General features: G+C 41.9%; 1 protein-coding gene across 6 annotated transcripts in view; it reads left to right on the top strand.

Moving 5' to 3' along the window:
- esrrga (estrogen-related receptor gamma a) overlaps positions 1–16,475 on the top strand; it is a 201,252-nt gene that overhangs the window by 140,832 nt on the left and 43,945 nt on the right. For all 6 annotated transcript variants that reach the window (XM_066696949.1, XM_066697017.1, XM_066697081.1 and 3 more), the window contains exons 2-3: positions 2,001–2,416; positions 5,447–5,563. In XM_066696949.1, the coding sequence (XP_066553046.1) occupies positions 2,014–2,416; positions 5,447–5,563 (520 nt within the window). In that variant the 5' untranslated portion in view covers positions 2,001–2,013. The remainder of the gene's footprint in view (positions 1–2,000; positions 2,417–5,446; positions 5,564–16,475) is intronic.

The raw sequence follows: 16,475 nt of genomic DNA on the forward strand, positions 1-16,475 counted from the left end.
GGGTCATTCCTCCTCCTCCAAACACGGCGAGTTGAGTTGATGCCAAAGAGCTCGATTTTGGTCTCATCTGACCACAACACTTTCACCCAGTTCTCCTCTGAATCATTCAGATGTTCATTGGCAAACTTCAGACGGGCCTGTACATGTGCTTTCTTGAACAGGGGGGCCTTGCAGGCGCTGCAGGATTTCAGTCCTTCACGGCGTAGTGTGTTACCAATTGTTTTCTTGGTGACTATGGTCCCAGCTGCCTTGAGATCATTAACAAGATCCTCCCGTGTAGTTCTGGGCTGATTCCTCACCGTTCTCATGATCATTGAAACTCCACGATCTTGCATGGAAACCCAGACTGAGGGAGACTGACAGTTATTTTGTGTTTCTTCCATTTGCGAATAATCGCACCAACTGTTGTCACCTTCTCACCAAGCTGCTTGGCGATGGTCTTGTAGCCCATTCCAGCCTTGTGTAGGTCTACAATCTTGTCCCTGACATCCTTGGACAGCTCTTTGGTCTTGGCCATGGTGGAGAGTTTGGAATCTGATTGATTGATTGCTTCTGTGGACAGGTGTCTTTTATACAGGTAACGAGCTGAGATTAGGAGCACTCCCTTTAAGAGAATGCTCCTAATCTCAGCTCGTTACCTGTATAAAAGACACCTGGGAGCCAGAAATCTTGCTGATTGATAGGGGATCAAATACTTATTTCCCTCATTAACATGCAAATCAATTTATAACTTTTTTGAAATGCGTTTTTCAGGATTTTTTTGCTGTTATTCTTTCTTTCACTGTTAAAATAAACCTACCATTAAAATTATTGACTGATCATTTCTTTGTCAGTGGGCAAACGTACAAAATCAGCAGGGGATCAAATACTTTTTTCCCTCACTGTATATAGATATATAAATCATCATCATCATCACCATCAGCCTATACTGATCCACTGCTGGATGAAGGCCTCCCCAATATGTTTCCACTTGCTTCGAACTACAGCTTCTTTTTTCCGTGTCACGCCTGCAAAGTGTATGATTTCATCTCATATTTTATGTGGTCGTCTTCTATGTCTTTTTTCATCTCTTGGGATCCATTCAATAGCTTCCATAATCCATTTTCGATCTGTTCTTCTTGCAAAGTGTGTGTATAGGCCTATATAAAAACTAAAACCTGTTGTTAACATGGAGGGGGTGTGGGGGGTTCAAATCTGTAAATTAGGAATTCGCTTGTCTTGATTGCGTCTGTCCTTTTGCAGATCACTTCATAGTCTGAACCGCTCTGTTATTGGAGCACAAGCGACAGATACTGCTGGCTTTCTAATCTAATTTCTGTGGGGTTTATGGTGACATTCTGGGCCAAGCGTGATGGCATTGTATCACCGAAAGTGCTAGGCCTTAGGGCCCCGAGTGAAGGAACGCTGTGTTTCAGAGTTGATCTCAGTCAGATGATTGAAGAGGCTAAAAACAAATCTTCATGAGACAAGTGTGGAGTCACAGTGCTTCCTGTGTGTCAGCCCTTTTTTTAAACTGGATTACTGGAGTCAAAGCTTATATTCATTTTCAATTTATTTTATTTTGGAAGAGATTGAAAATGAGACAAAAAGATACACAATAGCTAAAGATGACATACCAATAAAAATACGAATGTTGGAAATAAAAGTTGTTCACAATAATCAAATTATAATCAAAATTATTATTATTGTGGTAACCCTTACCCTGCGAGTTTACTAGTCAAACACAATCAATCAAAACACAGTGTGTCAAGTGTAAATTCAATGTGAATAGCTTATAAACAATAGCATTTAAATAAAATGAAAGCATACACAATAAAGAAGGACCATGTATGGTGTTTTTCAGTGTAAAATAGAATGTAAACTTCCCATTTACTTTTATATATTTATTTTCTATAAAACAGGTAATTAACAGAAATCCCTTCAATGTTTTTTTATTTATTTTATTTTCATCGTAATGATGATTATCACTCACAACCTCTCCCGCCCTCTCTCATCGACAGGCTCCTCTGCAGAATGTCAAGCAAGGACCGGCACATTGACTCGAGTTGCCCCTCATACATCAAGACAGAACCCTCCAGCCCTGCCTCCCTCACAGACAGCATCAACCACCACAGCCCCGGTGGCTCCTCTGATGCCAGTGGCAGCTATAGCTCCACTATGAACGGGCACCAGAACGGGCTGGACTCGCCCACGCTGTACGGCCCCGCGGGCGGCCTGGGGCCCAACGGCACCACCTCCAAGCGTTACGAGGACTGCTCCAGCACCATCACGGAGGACTCCCAGATCAAATGCGAGTATATGCTCAACTCCATGCCCAAACGGCTGTGCCTGGTGTGTGGGGACATCGCGTCGGGCTACCATTACGGAGTGGCATCCTGCGAGGCCTGCAAGGCATTCTTCAAGCGGACGATCCAAGGTTGGGTTTGATTCTCTGGTGCCTTAGTGTTTCTGTTTGGCCAACTCTCTTATATGTGGCAGGGGGCTGGGGGGGGTGTTTGCACGAGCACACTGTGCCAACATATGCACCCATCTAACAGGCACCCAATCGCTGCAGGAGACACTTATCTCTTCAGACCCACCACATGAATTTGGCAAGCTCTTTAATCCGATCGAGCATCAGATACATAAAGCCTCCTCATTTCTCAAGCTATTCCTCAAAAAAAGGCAAGTTCCTGTTAGACAACCGCACGACTTCCTCATCAAAGTCTCCTGCATGTTTCCCAAGGGGTGGTTGTTACCTGTAGGCTTACCAAGGTAGCAAAGCCCAGTTCAGAATGAGGGCGAGGGAACAGCTGCCCCAATCAAAATCGTATATATATTGACATAAGGCGGAGCCCAATCTGATAGGCTCTGTATGTCACCACCGCTAAAAAAAATCAGCTCCAATATTTTGTTTATTTTTCTCAACTATCTGTATGTCACATCTTTAAAAACATTCTCTGAGTCAGTAGCTCGATAGTCAGTCACAAATTCATGTTTCCTTTCACCTTAAAAATTCAAATAAAAACAACAATATATCGAGCATATTCCGGTCTTAATGGCCATGGCCGGAATGGTACCAAAGACAGGAAGCGACGTGTCGTTGGGTGGGATTGATTGTCGTCGGCCGGACTGCTCCTCAGCTCCTCTCGCAGATCCCCGGTGTTTAAAAGTAGACCACAGAGCTGCAGATGTCAGTGTCATTTCGAAAGAGCTGGTTTGAGGGTTTGGCAGGCAACAGCCATGGCATGCTTCCAGTGACACCTGACTCTGCACATCACCTGAATCTATCATTACCCAATTTAGTCAGTCATAGCCGTGCATTAAAAAGAGAGAAGGGAAAAAAAATGGAACAGCAGTAGAATTCCATGAAAACTCTTAGTCTGTTCCATGTAACATGTATGTATTTAAAGAGAGAGGCGTATATACAAGTGGACATACATATTATGTTTAAAAGTAACACACGTGCAAAGCTGACATCCCTTGCCTACATGAAAAGGCTGGTTAGAGTCATATTGTCAATTATATTGTTACTGAGGTCCATATATATATATCGTGCCATCATGTCTGTTTTAGTTTCTCTAGTCGACACACAAACACAGTCTTATTTCTGCTGTGGTTCGTTTTTCTTCATGCCGTATTACATTCATAAAGGATCATTTGTGCTCTTGATTATTTCCCCCTGGATAAAGCTCCCTGCCTCCAAACCTCAGCATCTTACGTGGCACTTCAAAATGTATTTTCGACCACACAGAGACATTAGGCCTTTACAATATTGAGAATTTAATGGCTTCTCGAGATTACCTTGTTAATGAATATTGGACCCTGTTTAATGGACATGCATAGTTTAAATACTGTTTCCTGTTGAATTAGCGGTCTTGAGCATTTAGTCTCCAAGCATTCTCACTAATCTGCTTTTTAATGAGGAAACATCAGTTCACAGAAGAGAAGTCAATATAAATCAGTGTTTACAAAGTCTGATTAACTCTGAAATATTTCATCAGCGTCAAGGTCCCAGACGGACTCTGTGTTAATTGCATGAGCCGGCGTGCCTTTCAGAGGGCCTCTTACAAACCAGGAGAGCTGCAAACATGAAATATCAGTGTTACAATTACACCCCATCTCCTTTCCAAAGACAATTTATGCGCCTTGAGTGTCAACCCAGCTCCCCCTCCCCGCCTCCCTCTTATTTCTCTTGAGTACTATAAACAAAAAAGGCATTTACATCAAGATCCTAATGTACATCAGCCTACAAGGGATTAATGTGGGGTGAACCCGGTTTTCTCCCCCACAGAGTGAATGCGTTCAGTAGACAACATAAGAAAACATCAGTCTGCTTATCATTTCTTGGTGTAATATGACATAACATCCGTGTTGCATAATATACACAGCTAAGAACTAGCGTGACTTCCCTCTACCGGTCTGCTGGTTCTGTCAGGCCTTTTCCAGCTGCCAACAGGGGGTTCAGTCACTAGTTAATAAACCGTAAGCTTTTCCAGTCTTAATTCCCGAGTTGACATCTGTTCACATCACACAACCTCCCTGAGATCTGGAAAACGGGAAGGATTCATAGGCCGAAAGGTCATCTGTTTGGAAGAAAGTTTTCCTCTGGAGTTGTGAACTGTACACGACGATTGTAAAACATTTAGGATGTGCAAAGGCTAGAACTCATTAAGTTTTTGTAGGTTTTTTACAAGAAAATAGTATTCTAAGAAAAGGTGGATTGGAAGTTTACTTCCTACTATAGCGAAAAATGTCACTTAGGTAGTTCATTCAAAAAGGCATTCACACATGATTAGATCTGCTTTTGTACCTTAACTACTGAAACGTTTACAAAGGGAGGCAGATAAAGTCTGTACTTACTAGTTGGACAGGTTTCAGTTTTCATTTTCCCCTAAGATTCACAGTTTTCGCTGACAGGAATTCCAGCAGAAAGAAATTTAGCCAAAACTGAAAACCCAAACAGTGAGACTCATATCCCTCGTGGTAATATTACTTTTAATCAGAGCTGTGCAGTCACACCTTAGTCCAAGTATTCACTTGAGAAGGATCCACGAAATCAGGAGTAAAATCAGCCTTGCCGTAATGGGATTGAGCTGGAGGTGAGACGAATATATAAGCAAAGAGATCGTAATCGGCACCTTTCTAAAAATCCACACTGCTTTCATCGTGTGTGAAACTAGTATCATTAGTGTTTTAATGATGTCATTTAGCGGGTGCCTTTATAAAGCGACCTACATAACTTTTGCAGACACTAACATGCAACATACACAACCTCAGTTTAAATATTAGGAACAACTAAATAAGGTATTTCCTGTGATACATTTCATAACACACCAGCTCAGTTAATCACTTCCCCCCATGCTTACGAACTTCCCTGCCACCGACAAGCTTCTTACTTATGGTCAGTGTTCCTTGGCAGCTATTAAACACTTTATGTTCCTTCTCTCTACATGCCTTGCCACAGGAAACATCGAGTATAGCTGCCCAGCAACCAATGAATGTGAAATCACAAAGCGCAGACGCAAGTCTTGTCAAGCCTGCCGCTTCATGAAGTGTCTAACAGTCGGCATGATGAGGGAAGGTAAGAGAAATTGTTTTTTTATTTAATAACCCCTTCAATCCCCAGCCCACCCCAGAACTGTACCTTGAGGGGGGAACACGGAGGAAGAAAGTCAAGGTTAAAATCGATTGCCAAGTCTTTCATAGACAAGTGAACCCGCTCATCGCACCGCGCAACTCCTTTGGTTTCTAACCCAGGGAAGTTCAGGCTGTTACACATTAGTCCTACACTGAAGAGAAAAAAGCGGATATACAGACTGAAATTTAGTTTTTTGTGTTTGAATATCAGGTGATTGTGGATGTCGGCAGTACAGTCTCAATGCAGATCTCTTGTTATCCTGAACCCGTCCCAGAGTCTTGCTTGTTTTATTATAGCTGTAATTCTTCAATAGTGCATCTTGAACCTCAAAAGCGCTCACGCTCGGAGACCTGCTCCTCCGAACCCCACTCGGGATGGGCGTTCACCAGTCTGGGGAGTTAGCTTCTGTATTGGCTTGTTAGCTGGAGCTTTCCGGGGCTTTCCCAGTGCTTGAAAGCAGGAGGTGAACAGAGACATGTTTGGAAATCCTCCTGACCCCAGACCTCAAGCGTGAGGGGTGCAACAACAGAAGCAGCATTACTGATGGTGCAGAAGTTCATCTTCCAAGACTGCTTTCCCGACCCAGACGTATTTTCCACATGCTCTTGCTTTCCTTTTTAAAATCTATTTCAGGCAGATTCTACCGTATCAAACACTACCTGGCCTTAGGCTAGCCTGCACAACACAGACTTCCACAGTCAGATTCAATCACACAAAAAAATAAAAAATGTCAGTGGTCAAGTTTAGAATTGATACACTATATACGTGTGTGTGTGTTTGTGTGTGTGTGTGTGTGTGTGTGCGCAATATTAGCTTATTTCACATGATGTCATTACACCATCAGTAACGTTGCTTCTGTCACAAAGTCAGAATAGCGGTGTTTCATCACTGCTTCTCCAAACTGCATTGAAACCCAGTAAAGACTGTCAGCTAAACGAGCTGGATTTCGGCTGTTCTCGTGCTGTAGCATTTGCCTATGCACCAGTTTACCATGACAGGTATGTAATTGATAAGAGGGGGGTCGGTTTGAGAAAGGTCTGAAGGATGTTGTGCGGTGTTTGATATGGCATCTTTTCCCATGAGCTCCCAGACAAATAGCAGCCTTTTGTTCTTGCTGCTAGCCACCCATACACACATATATCAAAATGGCACTGCCATTTGTTGTAAAGTGCTTGAATTTAATACAGAGGTCCCGCTCTACATATGAATAAGGGTCATTTTGTAAATTGATTCATCAATTTTCTTATTTTGTAACACTCACACACAAAAGGGAGCACACACGCGTATAGGCAAGCAGCGATGCTTTGCTTTCCCTTGGCCGTTAAATCAAATGTGTACGTTGTAGTGTTGTTTAAGTTCCCGTGCTCGAACATACAAGGGTCTTCTCTTGTTTTTTCTTTTTTCCTTCATCAGTTCATTTACTTTAGATTCAGCAATGTCATTCTCGACCTCCAGTATATGAACAAACCTTAAAGAAAAGAAAAGCATCTATACCTATAGAAAAAAACAATGGTAAACTGGATTCTTATTAGTGTTGTCAGAGCGTGTTAATTGCTGGTTGATTGGTTTGCTATCAAGGCCGTTAATGTAGGTTGTCAGTTTGTGACAATGTATTGCCACAAAGTGGGGGGTGGTCAGTGCTGGCTGGGACACAGGGGGCTGCGGTGAGGTGATTTGCTGTGAGGCTAGATCAGACTCAAATCTCGCCTGCTGCCGGTGGGAAAACCGTTCTGTAATCCAGAGATGAAACAGGAATCCTCTCGCCACAACCCCCCCCCGACCCCGCCACAGCTTAACTGACACCGCTCTGGGGTTTCCCTGCAGGGATCCCACAGAATTAATACAGAATGATATCACAACTCGCATCGGAGGCCTGCCTGCCGCGGAGCGTGGGGAGCAGCGCTCAGAACACTCCCCTCCCTCGCGATAAATCTCTCAGCGCCACAACCATCACGGCTTGTAATGAAGCCGTGGCTCGATTGCTAACCAACTGGCTTAAATCCTTTTAAAGTAGCTGTCCGTTTATCCCTTCAAACGGCAATGACTCCGTGCTCCTTAACGACGGCTTTGTGGCGAAGAACTGGAGTTTTGCTCGCAGCGTAGTGCACTCTGCAGAGATTTTAGGTTCAGGGCCGCAAATCTAGTTTTGTGCCCGGTGGCAAGCCAAAATGGTCGGAGGTGCGCACTGAGCAGCGAAGAAATTGTGCTTTCCAATCCTAATTCAGCCACTGGTTCACTGCCTGACCCCAAGGGCAAGTCGCTTCACATCCTTGTACCTCAGCCCACCCAGCTGTAAAATTAGATTCAGCTAGGGTCTCACTAGAAACAAGAGGCAGTGTCTTGCAGTCCTAGGTAACTGGTATCCTGCAGCAAAACGCTTTAATTCCTAAAATAATAATAGGAAAAAATAGGATTGGATGGGCTAATATACCATTTACAGGTAGTATCTGAATAACATCCAGTCATTGTAAAATTATTAAAAATAGAAAAGCAAATAACACAATCAAGATGTTTGTAAGGTTGTGCCACTATTACAGAAACAAAACAATCAAAACAAAAAACATTTAGGTTTAATGTATTATCAGACCCTATGTATGATAGGGCTGTATGATTTATGCTGTATTTTGGGGTGGCTAGGATAGAGATATTTCTTTCATGTATTTGTTAGGAAACGGATGATGGCGTGGCACTTTCCCCATCCCTCATGTCTTTAGCACAGACAGATGATATCGCTCCAGGAATGTAGTTTTTAATGTTCTTTTGTCAGGGTTATGATTGACACAGGGATTTCAGACTCAAGTCTGTGACCAGAAACTCAAATACGAATGAGATCTTTTCCCTCCTATAACAGTCACTCCAAAGGGTTGATAGAAAGTGGGGCTTTAACTCCGCAAACTGTTTCCACATTAGTGTTTTTGACTATGCAGTGACTGTTGTCTGGCAGTGTAACCCAGTGCCACACTTTTGCAGCTACAGCTACATAAATAGTTATGATTTAAGTTTTAATATCGCTGTGCAATGTAAAAAGTGAAAAGTACCATTTCAAAAGCAAATGTATCATTCATTCTATTAATTTGTTCATGTTTATTTCCTATATTCAAAAGCCTAACAGTCTGAATAACTGAAATAAATAAATTGCGGCAATAAAAATGGCCTTTTGCTATTTTGTCAGATCATGTTGTTTTATATTCACTGTAAAACAGATGATATTCATTTTTCCTAATTAGCTGTGGGGAAATAAGGCCTAAAGAATTTCAACAGTATTTTGTAATTTTCCTAATCGTAATATATTAACTCACTCTAATTTATGTGGTAATTAATTTTAAGGCTGGTGTGTATGTTTTTATTTATTTATTTCATTCCTGGACTCCATGTGGTTAAGACTTAAGTTAAGATTTTCCTAGTAAAATTAAATCAATCAATACATTGTAACATCCAATAGATTAAGACAAAATTAATATTTAGGTGTCTTTTTTAGGGTTCAGCAAATTAAATGTAAAGTTGGCATGGACATCTGATTTGTTATTCTTATTGTTCTTAATATTTCATCATTACCGTTCTATTTTTGAGTATATTTTAGCATCTAATGATTAACGCTACAGAGGTATTAGACAGATCGTGAAAGTTAAGCACAGTGACCTTATCATATTGCAAACACAAAGCTCGGAAGAGCCCAAAGTATCAGACCAGCTTTCTTCTCTCCCCCAGTATCTCTCCATCTGAGAGAAATACAAATGAAGGCGCAGCGCAGTGGCAGTGAATGTGTGTCAGTTATGACAATAGTTCACCCTTTTTTTATAAGATTGTTTCATTTCTTCCCTTTCTCCCCAATCCTCCCCTCCTCCTACACTCCTACTGTGGTGCTCACGAAAACTAGACTATGTCATGTATATAATACATGCCTAATTGTGTTGCAGTTTTTTTATTGGGGATGGAAGAAGGGGCAGCAAAAGCAGCTGTCAGGTTGGCATTGGGCTGCATTCGTGAATACGTAGCACCTAATTCCTGAACTAGGCAATTAAATCGGCCCAATTATTGAGGCTCTGTAGAACTCACGGTCTAATGAAGGGAGGAATTTCGATTCAGACAGCAATGGCTTCTAAAGTTGGACGGGCCCTCTGGGAGCAGAGCGAGAGCCTGCCGGAGTGCAGTCGCAGTGTGAGTTTCCCCCCTCGGTTTCTCAGACGGACCCACACTCCCACCGACTCACTAAGAGTCTTTGCTAAGAGCTTAGGATCACTTGAACCGACAGAATATTCCCCATCCAAACCTACAAAGCCTGCTTTAACAGCCCAATCCCTCTTAACATTTGAGATGGCCAAGTGTGAAAACCATGGTGCTTGGATGCCATTTTTGTTCTTTTTGTTGTTCTTTCAAATTTGGATTCCTTTCTTTTTTCTGAAAATAAACCAAAAAATGCCCCGCAAAATTCTGCAGTGCCCTGAAACATCTTATGCGTAACTCTTATTGCTTTTTTTTTTTTCCAGTGGTCGTAGTGTACTTGCATATAGGATGTAATATAATATACAAAACATATTAAGAAATTCCGGTTTTATGTTTTTCACGATTTACATACACTGGCATTAAAAATTTCAGACTTTACTCGAAACAAAACAATGCATACGTATATACATATGTGCGCGTCTATATATATATATATATATGTATAGTTAATTTATTGATTTTCTTTGCCGTGTCTTTTACCTGCCGTGTTTATATCTAAACACATAGTGATGAGGATTCATAGGAGACAGGCCGGAGTTTGACTGCCAAGAGAGGCCCGCAGAGAGCAGCTGTCTCACCTCCACCTCGCTCTCTCTCACGCTGTCCCCAGCACGGTCGTTCTTTCTGTCTCTCTCCCTCCCTCCAATTCCTCTGACTAGGAGCATAAATCATCCCGCTGTCACAAGCTCTTGCCCGCTGGATTATGCAATGCCTGTATTCATTTGAAGCCGAGGAGAATAAAAAGCTCGGCGACAAGAGCTGCAAAATGGATTGTGTTTTTGGTCCGTCAAAACTTAACTTTCCGGACTTGTATTTTTTCTTTTTTGTCGTTTTGTAAAATAAATGAGTTGTAGTGATGTTTAAAGTAACTACTGGGGGTCAAGGGATGGGGGTATATTGTGTCCTAGTTTAGAATTAGAAAAAGTATTTCTCTTTAATTGCTGTCATGGTTCCATTTCTTTTTCTTTTTTCTTTTTTTGGTGACAGACAAACATTTTATTTTGTTGAAGCTCTTATTATTTGAGGGATAGGAACATAATGATGTCCACTAAGATGACAAATTGGCCAAGCTGTTTGTGATACTCAACTCTAAACATTTTCAGATCTTGCTTATATTCTTGAATACAACTAGATAAATGAAAGACCCCACAGAATGGAGAGTTTAATTGTGTTAATTACCCTTCAAGTAACCTTACTGGGGTGCCATCCTGGACACAAAGGCATTTTCGTCCGTTTTCTTACATTACACGTCTTTTACAATCGGTATTTCTGGGTTGTGAAGCTGTGAGGTGGTATACTGCTGTTCAGTCACCTTGTTAACTCCCCTGCCTCTCAGAGCCTGGATGCCCTCAGTCTCACAAGCGTCTCATGAAAGGGGGCGTCGGACGGCAGTGACAAAAAAGGAAGAGACGAATCTCCATCTGATAGAGTAGGAAAAACAGCTTGTAGTTCAGTGTGTGGAGAGAAAAAAACACACGCGTGCACACAAAAGAAAAAAAAAGGCAACACTCCCTGCTTTATCTTCAGAAGTCTTCTTTTCACCCCCGTTTCTGGCAGAAACCATGCAGTGGACGTCATGCTTACAAAGTGGGTTGTCACGGGGCCATTTGAATATGATGACAGCCTCATTATCATGTAGTAAATGACTGGCAGCCCCACTGACTGCTCCTCTCAGACAAAGCTGCCAATCAACTGTTAAAAAGACCACAATTGAGATCCTTTTTTTTTCTTCTTCATGCATCCTATCCTATAATAGCTCCGTGAAATATAAGAGATCTGAAATTGGACCCATAGCTAATTAAGGCCATATTATTCAAGCATGACTGTGACATAAACAACTGATAAACGACAGCCCGTTGTACCTTCGAATACACCATCATCTGTTTTGTAATTGGTCTAATATTAATGTGTAAATGCGGGACACCTGACACCTCTGTCCTTCCTCATTTAGATTTATATGGTGTCAACCGAAGACAGCATATAAAATCAAAAGATAGACCATATCGGTAGACAGTACATATTGGTAGCACCTATACACCCACAGAATTTAAAGGCAGTGTTTCCCCAGACACCTATTTATTATTCCAAAACATTGAAGACGGAAACTAGACTTAGACCATGTAATGAATACAAAAAAACGTAAGTCTGAAAAGTCTATTTAAGCAGTCTTAAAAGCGATATCCACGGCCTGTGGTAATCCCTCTGAGTTTCGTGTGTTTTTAAATAAAATATGACCTGCAGCCTGCAGTTCTGATTTACTGTCCTCTCAGCGACATACAGTGTTTAAAAATAGGCCGTTCAAGGTGGCTCGGAAAGCTGAAAACAACATTTATAATAATATACGACTCTCACGGTGAGAGGCCTGCCGACAAATTATGTTTTTTTTAATAAATAAAAAGAAAGTAAGCTCTCAAACTTAAGACATAATTGAGGACGTTATATGGACAAGTTTTAACCTATCCCCAATCCAGTGCAAGTTTTGGTACTCTTGTCTAGTCACCCGGCACACGATCGGGGAGCGTGCAGAACAGAGCACTGCAGCGTTCACATGGTACATTTAGGACATCCCCTCTGGCAACACCCAAAACGGCAGCACATAATTGCGGCATTAACTAACCGTAACTGCTGAGATTTCTGCGAGAGGGAAAGGTCAGACGGCCGCGTCATGTGACAAGGCCGGTGTCTTACACTTCAAGATGTTCAAGCAGAAGGTACGGCTTCGGAAATGTGCTGATTTTATTATATTCCCTCCCCCCCCAACCTTTTGCTTCACAAAACAAGACGGACATCTTTAGGCATTTGAATAACCAAATGGGGATTGGGGTCCCTTTGCTGAATTTGAATAAGGATGCGTTTTTGGATGGCAGCCAGTATTAAGTATTTCATATGCTGCTTACTTCTTCTTTTTTTTTTTTTTACTCTCTCTCTCTGCGAACCACTTGTAGGAAGGTAGGGGACAGCTGGAAGCATGTGGCATCCTGCTTGCCAATCTGGTACCTCAGAGACTTGTGGAAAGGGTAGGGGATTGTCAATGACACTTTAGCACTTAATTGTGGCAGATTTTCCCATAAGACACGCACACAGAGCCCATAAGCGCGTGCCGTGTCACCCCTAGTGCCCTGCAGATGCCTGGGGTTTGGGAAAATTAGAAGGAGAACACCATATTTTACTGTGAAACACGTTAGATACCTGATCAATGATACAGTATACATCTATGAGAAATGTAGGATACTTATTATACAACTGAAAGTGTTGCAATAGAATCCTATATGTTAACATTTTGACAGCAAAGAGTGTGAGTTTATGGTGCGAGTGCTTGGTTTTAGGGTAACTTACTTTCTTATATGCCGGTTCTTGTGTGATTTCAGTGCCAGGATCTAAGGTTGGCATTGCTTCATAATCACAGCTGGTGGCTCTTGATTGTCCTGGTTTTTTGTGTCAGGAATACCATTCAAAGCTGGGTCATCTGGATGGCAATGCAATCTGACCGCTCTTTTCCTTAATACAAAGCCAAGTGGAGCATTAGCGTCTACAGTGGACTGCAGACTACAGATCACTTGCACTGCACATTTGTGTGGATAACGGTACCCGACCCCCTGCACTTCTGTGTCACCATTAATATTCCTTTGATTATGCAAATGAGCAAATTCCAACCCTGTAACGAGCTGGAGAACGGGTAATCTGAATCCAGAGCGTAGAGGAGAAGCACAGCTACCAAACAGATGCACTCACCCACGGCCCTTTTTTAAAGTCTAATTTTGGCAGTCTGTGGGTGCTTGTTTGAGAGCTGAGATAACCGTAATCTCTGAATGGCAAGAGCTGTCTGGAGACACCTCGAATTCCTCCGGTCAGGGCACTGTCACAACACAGGCGGCTGGGCAGGCAGCTCTGAACGACTCTGTCTTGGCCAGCCTGGGCCGGAGTGATTTGACATCCTGACACTCTGAAAGCCGACTGCCCTTAAAGGGACAGGTCTGGTGGCCTGGAAAGGTGGGTTCATCCATTAACCTTTCAAGATATCTGCACCTCTGGCCTACAGGATGCAAGTCTGTCTGGTTGGTTCCTTGGATCTTAGTGAATTGATAGTCTCAGTTTTATTATTATTATTATTATTATTATTATTATTATTATTATTAATTATTATTATTATTATTATTATTATTATTGTTACTTAGCCTATAGTTGGCATTTGTCCACGTGACTGGCATTACAAAACATAATTGTCCCTCCCCTTTCAATGAATACCTCTGCCGTAAAAATCCCATCAGGTGTAAATAATTAATCAGGTTTAATTTTGTTTCCTCTATGTTTATTTTGATAATGCAATTCAACTCTTGAAAGTTGAAAATTACTTAAATGAATATATGGTGGCTGTATGTTATTCTCCCCAGTTTACAGTTGAGTACTATATCTTTCAATGCTTGATTTTTTCGTCTGTTCTTCAATTAGCTTTTGAAAGAGACTTGTAAAATGTATATCTTGCTGAACATTAATGGGAAAGAGGACCAAACTGTGACCCCTTTTTCCAGCTTTCTAATGATCTCCAGACACAGGAGGTGAGGTCTTTTGAACCTCAGTAGCATTCTGTTGGGAGATATGCTTGATGGCTGGTTAAACTGAGTCGGTGACACTGACCCACGCCTTTCCACTTCTGATATGTCAACTAGGCCGTGACTTTAAGTGGCAATGTGAGAAGAGTTCACCTCTCCTGGACTGAACCGACCCCCCCTCCCGCCCCCCCCTCTCTTTCTCCGATTCACAATGGCCAATCCTCAACGGGCTGCCAGACAAACCGTGTCTCGAATTAAAGCACACCCCTCTAGGGAGCTCATTTTGACAGTCAAAATGGCCACTTCTAACCCAGACCCCCTGGCCTCCATAACCTTATACAATTTGTACTCACGGCAAGCGAAAAAAGGAAAAGAAAGTTAAGTGATTCTACATATAAGTGGTCTTAAAGTTCATGGATCTAAACAAGCACACTGGAATATTAAAAAATAATATATACAATATATAACAATAATAAATAAAGAACACAAACGGTATTGTTTTGTTTTGTGATCCATTGCCCTGATACCGTCTTTCATTTTTGATAGCTTTATTTGAACCTCCAAAAATAAACAGCTTGAGGAGATCTCAAGTGAGCAGGGAGATTTGGGAAAAAGATGTCCACACGGCTCTGTAGGCCTCTGCAGAGCTTAGGGGAGACGTATCAATGCGATCTGAACTCTTCTGCAGGCAGCTGCTGCCTGACTTGGTTATTGTAGATGCCTGTGTCCATCCAGATATATACAGCATAACCTCTTCCCCCCACTGTTCAATTAGGTTGTGCTTCTCTTCAATGCAAAATTAATGACACTCCAGTTGATTTATTTATTTATGCCCTTCAAAGTGACAAAACTCATTAGGAGCATCTTAATTGTGTGAAGAAGCCTGTTCATTTCATGGGTGTCTTGAAGTTGCACGGGTTATTTATTTATTTAATTCATGGCCCGGGGTAAGGAGCTCAAGTGTTGAATTGTATCTAAAAAGATAAGCACTTGTACAGTAGTGTTTCCCTAAGAGATTGTAATGCACATCCAGGCAACAAAGAACTGCTTTAAACCATGTATTGACTTGTAGCAAATAACAGAAGACTCTCATTATATACAGAGAAAATCACACCTGAAAAAAACGTCAAATCATCACCGAGCCAGGCCCATTTGGCTGACCAGAGCGGAGACAGTTGGTAACACTCACGCAACCCTGTAACAATCAGAGGGAGGCGATGTAATCTTCTTCCTACCTCACGTGCCAAAAGTCTGTCTCTCCGCAATCGTAAAGCCATTCCTAGCTCCTTCTCCTGCCAACTTGTGCATTCCTCTTTAAAAATCTGCGAACAGTAAACGCACTTCCCACTTGGCAAAACAGATACCCTGAGATGCATGCATGCATAAATAATCATGTATGATCTGCATGTGTACACAGAGTCTAATCTAATCTCATATACACACGCAACAAGAATAGACTCTGCTTGCATAAGAAATTATTTAAGTATTCAGGTAACTAAATAATCATCAACCACGTATGGTCTGCAATGCATGCTGGTCAATATATGGACTATAATACTGAAAGTACAATGGACCAAAGATAAAAAACAGCTACAGACAATGTATTTCATTTGGAAAGCACTGGCCTCAAAAACAGCTTCCATGCCTTATATTAGAAATATTGATACTCTCACCATGACAGTCATTCAATGTTGGCAATACACAAAAGCATAACAGACAGCAAAGAGAACCAGCAGACACCCCACATCTACAGTTCGGCCACTGATTAAGCAGGAGCTTATTTTTTTGTTGGTATCGGCCAATGGCGATCCTGAGACGGTCAACAAGACAAATCGCCCAGATGTCTGATACCCGCCAATCTTCGTCACGGAGGAATCTTCATGGAGGAAAATTTCATTCATCCAGATTTACTTTTGTGCAAGTGTTATCTGCAGCCGGATCGGCATGCCAGAAACAACTCTGTGAATGAGTGAGAGGAATCACTGCCAAGGTGTTAGATAGCATCACCTTCTCAGATGAGCCCATTTTTCACTGGAACAGCACCATGAACCACCAAAACACGGCTCATTGAGCTGAGAATA

The sequence above is a fragment of the Amia ocellicauda genome, chromosome 1 (genome assembly GCF_036373705.1).
Source record: "Amia ocellicauda isolate fAmiCal2 chromosome 1, fAmiCal2.hap1, whole genome shotgun sequence".
Classification (NCBI taxonomy): Eukaryota; Metazoa; Chordata; class Actinopteri; order Amiiformes; family Amiidae; genus Amia; species Amia ocellicauda.